Below are 13133 nucleotides of genomic sequence, written 5' to 3'. Positions count from 1 at the left end.
AATTTTTTTAAATAACAGCTTTATTGAGATATAACTAATATGCTATAACATTCATCCTTTTACAGGGTACAAGTCAGTGGATTTTAGTCTATTCACAGACTCATGCAACCATCACCACTATCTAATATAAGAACATTTCCATCACCCAAAAGAAGCCCTGTACCCATTAGCATCACTCCCATACCTGCGTCCGCCCAGCCCCTGGCAACCAGTATTCTGCTTCTTGCCTCAATGGATTTGCCTCATCTGGACATTTCATGTAAATGCAATCATAAATACCACATGTGGCCTTTTTGTGTCTGACTTCTTCCACTTAGCATAATGTTTCCAGGGTTCAGCCGTATTGTAGCCTGTGTGTCAGTACTTCATTTCTTTTTATTGCCAAATAATATTTTGTGGTATGGACATACTACGTTGTGTTTATCCATTCGGCAGTTGATTGACACTTGGGTTGTTTCTATTTTTTTGCTATTAATGAATAATGCTTCTGTGAACATTTGTGTAGAGGTTTTTGTGTGGACGTAACACTTTCAGTTCTCTTTCAGTTCTCTCCTCTACCTAGGAGTGGAATTGCCAGGTTGTCTAATAACTCTGTTTAGCCTTTTGAGGAACTGCCACACTGTTTTCCAAAGTGGCTGTACCATTTTCTTTTCTTTTCTTTTTTTTTTTTTAATAGGGAATAGCTGGACAAAGTGACTTGGATTCAATTGCATCAAACTGAGAGAAAAAAATAAAATAAAGTTTCAGATCAAATATATGGTGATGGAAGGAGAACTGACTCTGGGTGATGAACACACAATGGGATTTATAGATGATGTAATACAGAATTGTACACCTGAAATCTATGTAATTTTACTAACAATTGTCACCCCAATAAATTTAATAAAATAAAATTTAAAAAAAATAAAAAAATAAAGTTTCAGCAAATCAGCAGTTTAACACTAGGGACATATAGGAAATCTAATGTTATTGGGAGGTGTGACCTAGGCAGCTGTTTTGTTCCATTAAGGGATATAGAATCACCCAGAGCAATTTTTCAAGAATCCAGAAATATAAACTTTATGTAAATATTATGTAAATATTCTGGTATTAAATATTGGTTTAAAAACAGTACAGCATCTCCTCTCACCAAAGTCTACAGGCCAAACAGACCACCAGTTTATAACCTCTGCTTTGCAGTATTCTCTAACACCAGTGGTATTCTAAAAGTAACCAAACTGGGATTACAATATTCAGTAGCTACTTTTTCCTCACCCTAATACAAAGCCTTAGAAATTAAGTAATTACACTTGATGCGGCAAGCAGCATTTCACTACTCATGTAAATTTGATTCAACGATACTGAGAGCCATTTTTTACCTCATTTCTACTAGTCAAAGCTCCAGAATAAATTAGTAATATTTCCTATGTTCTATCTTACGTGCTATTACGTTCCATTTCAAATACCATACTTCTAGTCGTGTAAACACGACTAATATTGGTCAGCAGCACATTTATCAAGGCAAAGATTTGTTTTAGGGTATAGGTCTGGAGGTGAAAAACGAAGCTCTTGAACTTTAATCTGTCATCACTATTTGGTTTCCCTCATGATTATCATTCATGGAGAAAAACCAATTTACTTCTTCAAAGTAAAGACTGAAAGTAAATCTTTACTCTCCCTTTAAACTATAAAATCTGAGAATTTAAGACGAAGAAACAAGCTAAATTATACATATTTTGGTCAAAAAACTAAGAGCTATTACCCAAATAAAAAAGTATGCACATGCTCATTATCACATTTTGTATTTCAGAGAGGAGGCATTAAGGATTCATGCCATAAGTTTATTTACAAACATTTCTAGTATGTTGAGTTCAACAGTTTGATCCATTTTTCAAAGTGACTGCACCTCTTAAAATGCTCCTCTTCATGTCTGTTTCATGGATTAAGTAAAACATCCTTATTTTTTAAGCAGCTGGTGTCTTACTATAAAGAAAGGTGCGGCAAATCCAGATCTAAAGTACAGAGTCATCATAACTAGCAACCGCCACTTGTTTTCCACTGAAAATGGCAAATTCTTCCCTGGGCCCTCCTCATAGTGGCTTCTATGGACCACAGAGGTTGTGAACCTCCAGATGCTCTGTCCCAACATAGCGCTGTTGGAGGCCTGCAAAAGGCGCAGAGACCGAAAGCGGAGGAAATGGCGGTTCCTCCTTTTCTCACAACCTAGTTCCTCTGAGTCAGCTGTACCATTTTCCAATCAACCCCAGCAATGTCTGAGGGTTCCAGTTTTTCCATATCTTTGCCAACATTTGTGACTGTGTGTCTTTTTAGTTTTAGGGTTTTTTTTAATTTTTAAAAATATTTTATCTTTGTGTGCATGGTCACATAGAGACTTAAAATGAAAGGCCAACAGTCTCCTGCCTTGCTTCCACCCATCCCTATTCCAAATCCTGTTCCCAACAAACCACCGTCCCTTTTTTGTTTTTCGTTTTTCTGGTGTCTACCACTGTAATTCCAAAGACCTCTTTATTTACTCACTATTGGATTTTTTCACCTTTTATTTTGAAAACTTTCAAACATGTATAAAAGCCAAGTAGTACAATCACCCCCCATGTACCCATCCCCAGCTGCAATAATCAACTCATGACCACTCTTGTCAACTATTTTTTTATTTATCAACTTCAGATATTGTATGTTGATTTCCGTAATAAAAAGTGAGGGTTTACCTCAATCTATCCCTTCCAAGTGTTTTATAGTAAATTGTTTTTAGATCTTCTATTTCTTCTGCAATTTTGAATAAATACTTAAATCTCTTGTTCATCAACCTTAGGCATCATTGCTTACCTGACCCCCTCACCCAGTGAGTTGGGGCTATTAGTGTTCTACCTCTCTTCCCTTTCCTTCTGCTTTTACCTCTCAACTGTTTTCAGCTATACCTTTTATGTTGTCAGGTGGGTAGTGTTTACAGTCTGTTCTGTAATCACAATTATGTCTTCTGTGCTTTGTTGGTTGGTTCTAAGACTTGAGAATCAAGAGAATTTACATTATTAGCACTTTAAATATTCACAGCAGAGCCATGTAGTGTGTTAGAATTACATTTCCCCCCCTATAGATTCAGTACAACAACCCTTGTGCCGATGGGAGAAGAATGTTCTAAACATCCAGTTAATACCTTTTCAATCCTAAATTATTTGGTAGTGAGTAGGACTCACGAACCCACTCTGCAAGCTCTCTTTTTACTTATCATTTGCATCCTGTGTGGCCTTGTATTCTTTAATCATTGTGTGCATTATGTCCCCAGTTAGAGGGGGGGAACCCCTTGAGAGCGAAGCGATCTTTCCTTTTTTACTTGCACACTAGTTTCTCAGTAAATTAAATTGGTTTCCCCAAAAGTTGTCAAGTAAACAGCCAATGCTATTAAAGTGAAATCATGCTGTGAGGTTCTACATATACTTTATTTTATGATGAGTTATAAATATATAAATATTTTTAAAATAAGGCTATTAAAAACTCATAAATTAAAATATTCAGCTTCAACCCTTTGCGTATTTCTTTTTCATGGTCTGCTTTAGCCTTTCCAAGAGTTCTTTCAAGGTGATCTTCTTGTCTTCATTCACAGGGCAGGAGTTCTGCAGAAGAAACGTTTCATTAATTTGCATTGCTAAACATTTGAGTCTTGCTGTCATTCCTGGTTCCTGAGTCAAGCTAGTGGCACTTGCCACTTGAACAGTTATCAGAGCAGGGCCTCCCGTGTAGCTCGCCTGGGAGTCTGACTCTGTCACTAGCTAGGGCAGTAGGGTTTGCCTGTTTTCGGTGCGTTCTTACTCTCCTAGAAATGGTTACTGTACCATCACTATGGGTCTGCCTTCGGGGATGCCACAGTCTCTGGAGAGGCGTGTCACTCACAGCCAGGTGCTGCTCAGGAGCGTAACATGAAGGTGGAGGCTCAGACCTGGCCACTACTCCCCTGGGCCTTCTACGGGGCCACCTGGACTGCGGAGACGGGGTCTAGCAGTCCCTCTGCCCTCCTGCCCATTAAACAGCAACACCACAGCTTGGCCGCATGTCAGGTGGAAAAGAGTCCAGGTTCCTGGCACCAGGCCACTGCTTCCGTTTGAATCTTAGCCCTGCCAGTTTATTAATTTGCATCGCTTTAGGACAAACTGCTTCATTTATAAAAGCTTCAGTTTGCACCTTTGTAAAATGGGAACCGTAGTGCCCACTTCGTATGATAATTAAAAGGATTAAAAGAGAATGAGTGTAATGTCAGCTCCCTATTCCATCACCTTATCTTACAAATAAGGTGACAGGCCCAGGGAGGGGATGAGTGGCCTTAGATAGCATCCACTGTGGCTCTCCTTCCCTACAGTGTCAGTTCTGCCCTCTGTATTAGACCATTCCCATTGGAACATTAACAGGCTGAATATACCCCCACCTTACAAGAACTTCCCTCACTCGACACCGCCCTTCAGCTGTCAGTCCAGTCCAGTTCTCTGCAACCTTAGAGCAAAACACCGCAGAAGATTTTTCTCTGTTCATTGCTCCTTCCTTTTCACTCCTCCCACCCCATTGTCACTGGAAGCCACTTCACTCAGCCTTTCATTCCCACGTCCCACTTATATCGGCATCACCAGTGCCCCCCTCGTGCCAAATCCAACGACCATTCTCGCTCTTCATCTTACTTGACCTTTTGGTACATTTGACACAGGTGCTCACGTCTCGCTTCTTAAAAGAGTTTCTTCACTTGCCTTCCAGGGCACCGCACACTTCCATTTCCTCCTACTTCACTGGCTACTTCTCAGTGTCCCGCTGGCCCCTCTTCTTCCTGCCCTCTCTATGTGGGTGCCTCTGGGCTCAGTCCTTGGATCTCTTCCTTTCTCTGTGTCATTCAGGTCTAGGTCTTTAAGTAACATCTTTCTGAGAACTCTTCATTTTATATCACAAGGTCTAACCTCTCCCCTAAGCTTCAGACTTTTAGAACAATCTCAACATCTCCACTTGGCCATCCAAGAGATACCTCACAGTTACCATGACCAAAATTGAACTTCCGATCTCCTGCTCAGCCTCTAGCCCTGCTTCGCCCCCACTCTTCCATATCTGTAAACAGCAGCAACCATCCCACAAGGGCCTCAGGCCCGGAACCAAGAGGTCCCCTTTTCCTCTTTCCCTCACCCCTCACAATGGATCCGTCAGCTATATTTTTAGTTAATCCCAAATCTAAACCTCCACTGTGCTCACCCTTTCGAAACCACCATTGCCTTCAGCCTGGATTGCTGCGGTAACCCCCAGCAGGCCGTCTTGCTTCTACGCTTACCCTTATTCAGTCTGTTTACCACACAGTAGCCAGAGGGATCATTTTAAATCAGAAAAATCAGATCGCAGCCTCTGCCCTGCTCCAGACCCGGTGGCTATTCCCCCCTTACTTGTGGTGGAATCCAAATGCTCTGCGTGAGCTGGTTTCCTACTCTCGCTCACTCTGATCCAGCCACACTGGCCTCTCTACTGATCTGAACACGTGAAGCTCATTTCTAGTGAGGGCCTTTGCACAGCCAGGTGTCCCCTCTGCCTGGAATTTTCTTTCCCCAGTTAGTTATGTGGCCTGTTGTCTCACTGAATTTAAATATCTGCTCAGATGACATCACCAACTACTAAATCAGCCCTCTCCCCACTTATGTTCTCAATTCCCATATTTTCCTTCGAAGCATTTATCACTGCTGGACATCATGGCATGTTTGTTTGCTTTTCTAAGTCCCCTACTAGAACATTCTGTGAGAGCAGGGACTCTGCCTTGTCTTTACGACGGTGTCCCAGTGCCTAGAGCAGCACGTGGCACCCACGGAGCCTCAGCAGTACTTGCTGACGAACGAACGGGTTGATTGATGAAGGGCACTGTCACCCGGGAGGAACTCTCAGAAGGGAGGCTGCCGCGCGCCGGGAGCCCCGCTGTCGGCACCCCAGCGTACTTACCATGTTGGCCATGCTGCTGAGATTCCTGTGAAGTCTGCTCAGGTGTTTCGTGGTCTTGCACTGGTGTGTGTGGTACATCTGCCGAAGCTCTATTGCGGCCCTGCAGAAGGCTCCCTTCTCAGTTGTGTTCTAGAAAGAGAAATACCACAGCCATGTACCGGCTCTATTTTGAACATGGTGCAGAGATTTTTCCTTCTGCTTTCTTTTTTGCAGGAGGACACGTGGAGAAGGAAAGTTTGCTCCACTGTGGGTCAGGGATTCAAGGATTCCTGCCGTGGGGATGACAGGCTGCTTGCCACAGCCATAAACCTCTGTAAACAACCTCTCCCAGTTTCCTGCAGATGCAGCAGCCTTTCCTCAGAAGCTCCCAATTTCTTTTCCCTTCAAAGGTTTTGCTGAAAGGGTGCCTGAATAAAGTCACCCAGCTAAGCAAATGACAGAGTGGGCATTTGAATGAAGAACCACCCGTCTGTGGCCCAGGTCCGTTCACATGGTGCAAGATGCCTGCATGACTCATAGTCAGATTCTGCTTTTACTCATTCCTATAAGCTTTTCCTGGAAAGCCTACAGGCTTGTTGAATAAATGGATGCCCGTCCTTCGACTTGGCCAGTGCTGCTGTGGCCATACTTTCCACTTAGCCCGCCCCATGGGAGATGCGGAGTGTGTAGAAACTCAGGGTCCAGGTGAGGAGAGCAGACATTTCTGCATAGCTAGAGGTGAGTACCAGGGTCAGAGTGAGATGCCCCAGGAGTCTGGCCTTGGGAGATCAGGGAAGCTTCTGAGAGAGGGTGCCATCGAGCTGGGCCTGGGACAGGGCTTCTGTCAGGGGACTTCGACCTTGACATGCATGGTCAGACCCTCCTTGGAATGCCGGCAGCTCTGCTGTGGGTCTGGCCACGTGGCTCTCCCTGGGGACGTTTGGGCCTTAGAAGAGGGCATGAACAAGCGGGGAAGCAGATCTTGTGAACCTGGGAGAAGGCTGTGTCTCAGTGTGAACCAGGCCTGGCGTGTCCTCTCATTTCCACTGAAGAACAAAGTCACAAAGCCTGGAGAATGGTCTTAAGCTTCAGTCTGCTCCAGCTCGGACAAAGCTATCTCTACCCTCTGCCAGGACATGTTCTAGTCCCTTGCCACTCAGAGTATGGTTCATGGGCATCACCTGGGAGCCAGGTAGCAATGAAAAGTCTCAGGCCTCATCTCAGACCCACTGAATCACAAATGTGCATTAACAAGATCTCCAGGGGATTCGTATGAGAAGAACTGTCCAAGCAGCTTTTTAAGTTCTTAGCAGTCTCATATTTTTTTCTGGTTATCAAGGTGATGCATGTTTACTATAAAAATAATATATTCAACAAAAATGAATTCACTCATTATCCCACCAGCCAGGGATAACTACTGGTAACTCTCTTCCCAGGTTTTTTAAATACCTTTTTTTTTTTTCAAAATAGGGACCAGCTGTTGGTACTGCTTTGTAGCCTTTTCACACTTAACATATAGTACAAGCATTTCTTAAGTTGTTCATTGGTATTTGGAACATAGGATTGAGAGCTCTGTAGGAACCCATGGCATATGTGGACCCTAACAGATCAACCCCCTATTATTGCAGTTTTTCCTTCTGTAAATAATGTTGCAGTGAATCATCTGTGTAAATCTTGGTGTTTATCTCTTGTTTCTCTAGGCTGAATTCTACAAGCACCAGAATCCCAGACTACAAAAGCTTCCCCTTTCCCCTGTGGGGCCCATGGGGAAGGCCTTTGGAAGGACAGACATATTTAATGAGCTGGCTGAGAGGCCTCCTGGACCCTGGAGTCTAGTTGGAAATTTAAGAGCAGCACCAGTATCTCTGGGCTCAGGGAGTCAGGAATCCTCCCATAAATATGGTGCCCCTGGGGGTAAGCAGAGGTGGTGAGACCAAGTAGAAGGCAGCCACTACCACAGGTGCAAATGTAGGAGACCCCCGTGTGGTTGGAGGGAGAAAGTGAGGTTTAAGAGGACAGGAGACAAGAGCCCCTGTGCTTAGCTTCCATCAAAACCTAAAGAGACTTTTCTGACACTGGCTTGGAGCCTGGAAATTAAACTGCCTCTTAGTTTTGCGTATACAGCCATATAATATAGGGAAAAACCCTGTAAAGATACTTGTGAAAGGACTTCCTAAAGGTAATTAGGATACAATAGGAACTGAAAAGAGTTTGAATCAAATGGAAAAACTTTACAAAAAAATCCCCCAAAAACTAATTCTAAAGGCCTTTTTAGCTAAGGGCCTTAACATTTTAGTTCCATTCATATTGAAGCAACAGGATGACACCCCATCTAGACTGCTTTCAGCTGCTTGTCCCGCTCTCTACTTGTGTGTCTGTCATAGCTCAGGGGCACACTTTGATGACAGCCTAGCAGACCTGCAGTTCAGAACTGCTCAGGAAAAGAGACTCAAAAGGGAGGCCCAGGCACAAGCCATAGGAAGCCCACCCCTCAGGGGAATGTCAAAACGGCCGCTTCCTTCTGTGGCAGTAACTCCGTTAGAGTTCTAACTTGGTTCTTGACTAGCTTAATTCAGGGCCATAAAAATCCAGTCCTATTTGTGCTGTATCCCTTATCTCCACTTTTAGTCAGCCAGTACTGTTTATGGAAAATCCTCTACTTTCACTCAAAAAATATATATATTTGAGGGTTGGCATAGAGCTCTCTGAAAAATTATGAACTTTAGCTCTCTTTGGTAGGAAATACCTCCAATTAATGGCACACCCAAGAAATCCTCCATAGACCAGCCTGCTTTTGCTTGCTTTCCACTTTGCTGTTCCTCAGACCACCTTTATTTCATAGACACCCGGTAGGCATTGCCCATGAAGCGCAGGATTTAGATCCGCACGTTCTTGCCAGCAACTGCCGAGAGCAGGATGCTACCCAACGTGGAGATACAGGAATTCTTGATCCCCCAAAGAAAGTTAATACAATGGATGCGGGAAAGATGTTCCTCTTTGGGAACACAAAGAAGTAACTTTCCTTCCCACATACCACCTTTGTGGGTTTTGAAAAGCACAACCTTTCCTTGTTCTGAAATATCCTGATAGATTAGTAAGCAGCGCCGAGTCTTTGAGGAAAAGAAAAGGATGGAAAAATGCGATTGTTAGTCTGGGAGGAACAGAAGCAGGTCGGGGGAAGGCACCTGAGGCAGGTCAGAGTGAAGGAAGGCAGCGGGGATTTGTTTTAGGAGATGTCTACCTGTGTGGTGAGGGAAGTATGTGAGAACCCAATGAAGAGGCGGGCCAGGAGTGGGAGGAAATGGCGTGGGCAGGGCTGCAGGGTGGCTGCGTCTTCTAGAGACAGCCCGGGTGGGGTGGCCCGGGCTTGGAGTCTTGGGGGGTTTTGATCATCTCCAACCGCTGGCCCCTCCCTCTTAGAATTATTGCTTCTCTACAACCAGTTTTTGCCTTTAATCAAGAGTTATATCATCTTACAATAACACTTTCCACTAACTCAGGAGTTGGATAGCAACCAACTTTCAAAATCACTTTCATTTCTTCAGATGTGGAAACTGAGGCAAAAAGAGGTGTGCAAATTGACCAAAGGCTACACAGCTAGTTAATAGCAGGACCGGGGCTGACACCACAGGCTGTGTCACTTTCAGACCCTCAGCACGTTCTTCTTGGAGCCCTGCCCTTGGCTTTGGTAGAACCCACTCAGCAGTGTAGGCGCCCCCTGGAGAGCCTAGAGCACAATGCAATGGACTCCTGGCTATTTTATATACATATATAAAATATTAACATCACATAAATGTATAAAATTATACATTCATATATAATTTTATATGTATGTAAAATTTCCAAGTCCTTACTTACAACCTATTTGATGGACAGAGTCTGATCCATGATAAGATTCTGAAGGACAAAATTATATATGTTCTTATATAATATATTATACATAATATTATACATAATTACATTATGCTAGTATATATTAGTGTAGATCAGACTCCTGGAATACTCTTAAATGAAAGGAGATATTCAGGTAAAGACCTGAAAAACAGTTTTCTCACGAAGCAGGATGGGCCTGTTTCATGGCCTGGTCCTGGGCTATGGCCCTGCCCAACCCACAGGGCTGCACTGCTGGCCAGGCTGCCCCCTCGGGTACACACGGAAAGCAGGTGGTTAGGAGACCCTGGTAAATTGAAGCTTTGGGTTTTTCATTCTCAGTCGTGTGTTTCCATGAAAACAGGAACTGGAGTGCACAAAGCTATTGATAGGCTGTAGTCAAGTGTTTGTCAGAGAAAACGCACTATCAGCTGTCAAATCTATCTCCTCCCACTGCAGATAGAGGGGCGGGGGTGAGGCGGTGCAGGAGGTGGAAAGGCAAGATGCCCGAGCAGCCTGAAGCAGGGATGGTTGGACCCCACCTGGTAGGATGGTCCGGACCAGGCTGGAGGGCAGCCCGCAGGCCAGAGCAAGGAGCCGGTGGACTGCAGAGCAGGAGGGCTCGGCAATACCTTCTCTGTTGCCATAGGAAGTCTCTTAGACAAAATGAAAGCTCCCTCAACCTGTAATCTCAATATCTGCTTTTGTGAGCGTATTTTCGGAAATGTACGGGCCAGAAAATTCTCTCTTCCAACAAGCGCTTATCGAATGCCTCCTATATGTCAGGTACTAGGCTGGGGCTGGGTGAAACCCTAAAGAGCTCTGCCTTGACCAGGACCTTTGGATTACAAGATCCAAGCTATCTCTTACACGTCTTCTAAATCAAGTGAAACCAGAAACACCAAAACGTATTTTGAGAGTAAAGATCAGAATTCTCATTATAGTTAATTTGGGCCCGTTCGCTTTCTGTTAAAAAAAAAAAAGTTTCCTGTCCAAACACTTATGGATGGCTGTCCTCTCCCAAGTCACCCATCTGCCGAAGCCGACCTGGGGCAGTTCTTACCTTTGGGGCAGGCAAGACTTCTGCTACAGTCAGCTCCATGCACCCGTCCTTGGTCTAGGCAGGAAAAAGAGAGCAAGAGACAGTTACCTCCAACTGTACAGACTACGTCCAACCAAGCATCTCTCCCTCCCTCGAACTGAGAGCACGTCCTACAATCCCTCAGAGAGGAAAAGTGCCAAGCGAGAAGTCTCTGCTCTCCCATCCTGCCACCAACCACCAACTACCAACTTCTCTAGAAGCTGCTATGCTCCTCTCACAGTCGAAGAAATACCCACGGCATCACCCAACATCTGGAGAGATGGTGCCAGATAGCTTACTCACCTTTGCCTCTGTGAGGCGGTTCAGTGTTTCGATGATCTCCCGCAGGAGAATGCGCTCGCGCCCCTGGATGCAGTTGCCGGTACATGCTAGCAGGCAGAGCAGAGCTGGGACCAGGGGGGAGGCGAGATGCATTAATAGGTCTCTATTTGTAATGACGGTGTGAGACAATTAGTTTACCAGGTGAAGCTAACAATGCAATTCTGACAGAGATATCTCTATATATAGATTTAAAATTGCTGAAACTGAGGGAAAATGAGTTTACATTGGAAATTTTCATTACACCAGGTTGGGGCCAATCAGCGCCTCTCTTCCAGGAGAAAAAAATGCCTCACAGAAACAGGTAAAATGTTCCTGTGAAATCAGACCAATAGGAAAATGAAACTTTTTTAAAAAATTAACTACAAAGTATCAGCATAGGAAATTACACCATAATTTGCTCTTTAGATTAATCTTATCAGCTTGGGGTTATGCTGGCTTTTTGCTTTGAAGGAAGAGGCCACAGGTGTCCGAATTTGTTGTAGTGCAATCCTCCTGGGGAAACACAGAGTAATATCAAGAAAGCTTGACTTGAATGGTATTTCAACCTGGCTTTTTCCAAGTATGGGTGGCATCTTGGAAACTTTCCTTTTGTGGAAGAGCTGACCTGGGGTTCTTTCTCTGGGTAGAACGGAGGTAATGACACAGATCCTCTCCACTCCTGGCGCTCAGACAAGCCGCTCTTCCAGGTCTAGGTCTTTGCCAAAGGACGGGTCACACCAGGTGGGGCTTCGTTTGGGTCCCAGCAGGTCCTTAGGTCTTTCACAGTAAGGGGGTCCTACACAAGTTAGGACCATCCCAAAGTTTCAGGAGTGGCCACTGTTGAAATGGAACTTAACTACACGTTCAGCTCGTTAGGAAAAAGAGCCGCAGCCTGACTGATCTACAAATCAGCTGTCTGTCCATGCCCCACCGTCCACCCTGCTGCCTGAGCCTGATTTCCGGGACCTGGTGAGGTGCTGAGTATCTGCTCTGTTCACTCGGGTGCTGCAGGATTCCTGTACCCAAACACGGCACGCTGCTTTCTCCTGGAACCTTCCCTTCCCTTTCCTCTCCACTTCCGTCTCTTGGTTTCTGACCTTCCCCTCTGGGAGATCACACAGAAAAGAATCCTGCTAAGGTCGTTCCTGCATTTTGGATCTTACGACAGTGCCTTGTGCTCTTTGAAGGAGAAGACCTGTCTTATTGTATCAAGAAGGTCCTTCCATCATTTTTAGGACGTGTCCATGGAATGCGCCACAAGTTTGCCAAACTCACACAATGACTCCTGACGCCAACTACGGGGAGTTGGGTCAAACTTCACAGGTGAAGGGCACAGCCTCTACAAGACCGCCTGCACTTCACACACCAGCTGCAAATTTGGGGGTTTCAGTCCTTGCATATATTGTGACATGATTACCTTAAGAGAACATCTGCCATCTCATACAGATGCAATGAAAAAAGGAGAAGACAAAAAGTTCTTTTCCTTGTGATGAGAACTCTAAGCTGTACTCTCTTAACAACTGTCCTCATACACACCATAGAGCAGTGTTAACTGTAGTTGTCATGTTGTAATGACATCCCAGGGCTTTATCTTAGAACCGAAAGGTTGTGGTTTTTAACCACCTTCATCCACCTCTGGTAAGCACAAATCTAATTTTTTTCCTATGACTTTGTTTACTCGTTTTTAGATTCCACCTATAAGTGAGATACAGTATTTGTCTCTCTGTCTGACTTACTTAACTTAGCATAACGTCCTCCGGGTCCACCCATGTTGTCACAAATGGCAGGATTTCCTTCCTTTTTATGGCTGAGTAATATTCCAGTGTGTGCGCGTGTGTGTCACATTTTCTTTATCCATTCATCCATCAGTGGACATTTAGGTTGTTTCCATGTCTTGGTTATGGTAAATAATGCTGCATTGAATATGGGGGTGCAG

At 44.4% G+C, this 13133-nt stretch overlaps 1 protein-coding gene and 1 pseudogene across 1 annotated transcript; both read right to left on the bottom strand.

Annotated features, from left to right (window-relative positions):
• Window positions 1–1764: 1764 nt before the first annotated feature.
• On the bottom strand, window positions 1765–2212 carry LOC109460540 (cytochrome c oxidase subunit 7C, mitochondrial; annotated as a pseudogene).
• A 1288-nt stretch (window positions 2213–3500) lies between these two features.
• Window positions 3501–11343, bottom strand: IL4 (interleukin 4). Its single transcript, XM_019756017.2, has 4 exons — window positions 11180–11343; window positions 10859–10912; window positions 5947–6075; window positions 3501–3608 (listed from the first exon to the last, which is right to left on the bottom strand). Exons 1-4 carry the CDS (start codon window positions 11309–11311, stop codon window positions 3513–3515), a joined length of 411 nt encoding a protein of 136 aa, XP_019611576.2. The 5' UTR covers window positions 11312–11343; the 3' UTR covers window positions 3501–3512.
• Window positions 11344–13133: the final 1790 nt, after the last annotated feature.

Source organism: Rhinolophus sinicus, linkage group LG10 (genome assembly GCF_036562045.2).
Source record: "Rhinolophus sinicus isolate RSC01 linkage group LG10, ASM3656204v1, whole genome shotgun sequence".
Classification (NCBI taxonomy): domain Eukaryota; kingdom Metazoa; phylum Chordata; class Mammalia; order Chiroptera; family Rhinolophidae; genus Rhinolophus; species Rhinolophus sinicus.
Note: the sequence above shows the minus strand (reverse complement) of the source record. Positions and strands in the feature narration are given on the sequence as shown.

Coding starts and splice junctions, on each gene's coding strand:
- IL4 (XM_019756017.2), bottom strand. CDS start 11,311: ATGCATCTCGCCTCCCCCCTGGTCCCAGCTCTGCTCTGCCTGCTAGCA. Junction 10,913..11,179: donor ACCGCCTCACAGAGGCAAAG/GTGAGTAAGCTA, acceptor TTTCCTGCCTAG/ACCAAGGACGGGTGCATGGA. Junction 6,076..10,858: donor AAGTCTTGCCTGCCCCAAAG/GTAAGAACTGCC, acceptor TTCTCTTTCTAG/AACACAACTGAGAAGGGAGC.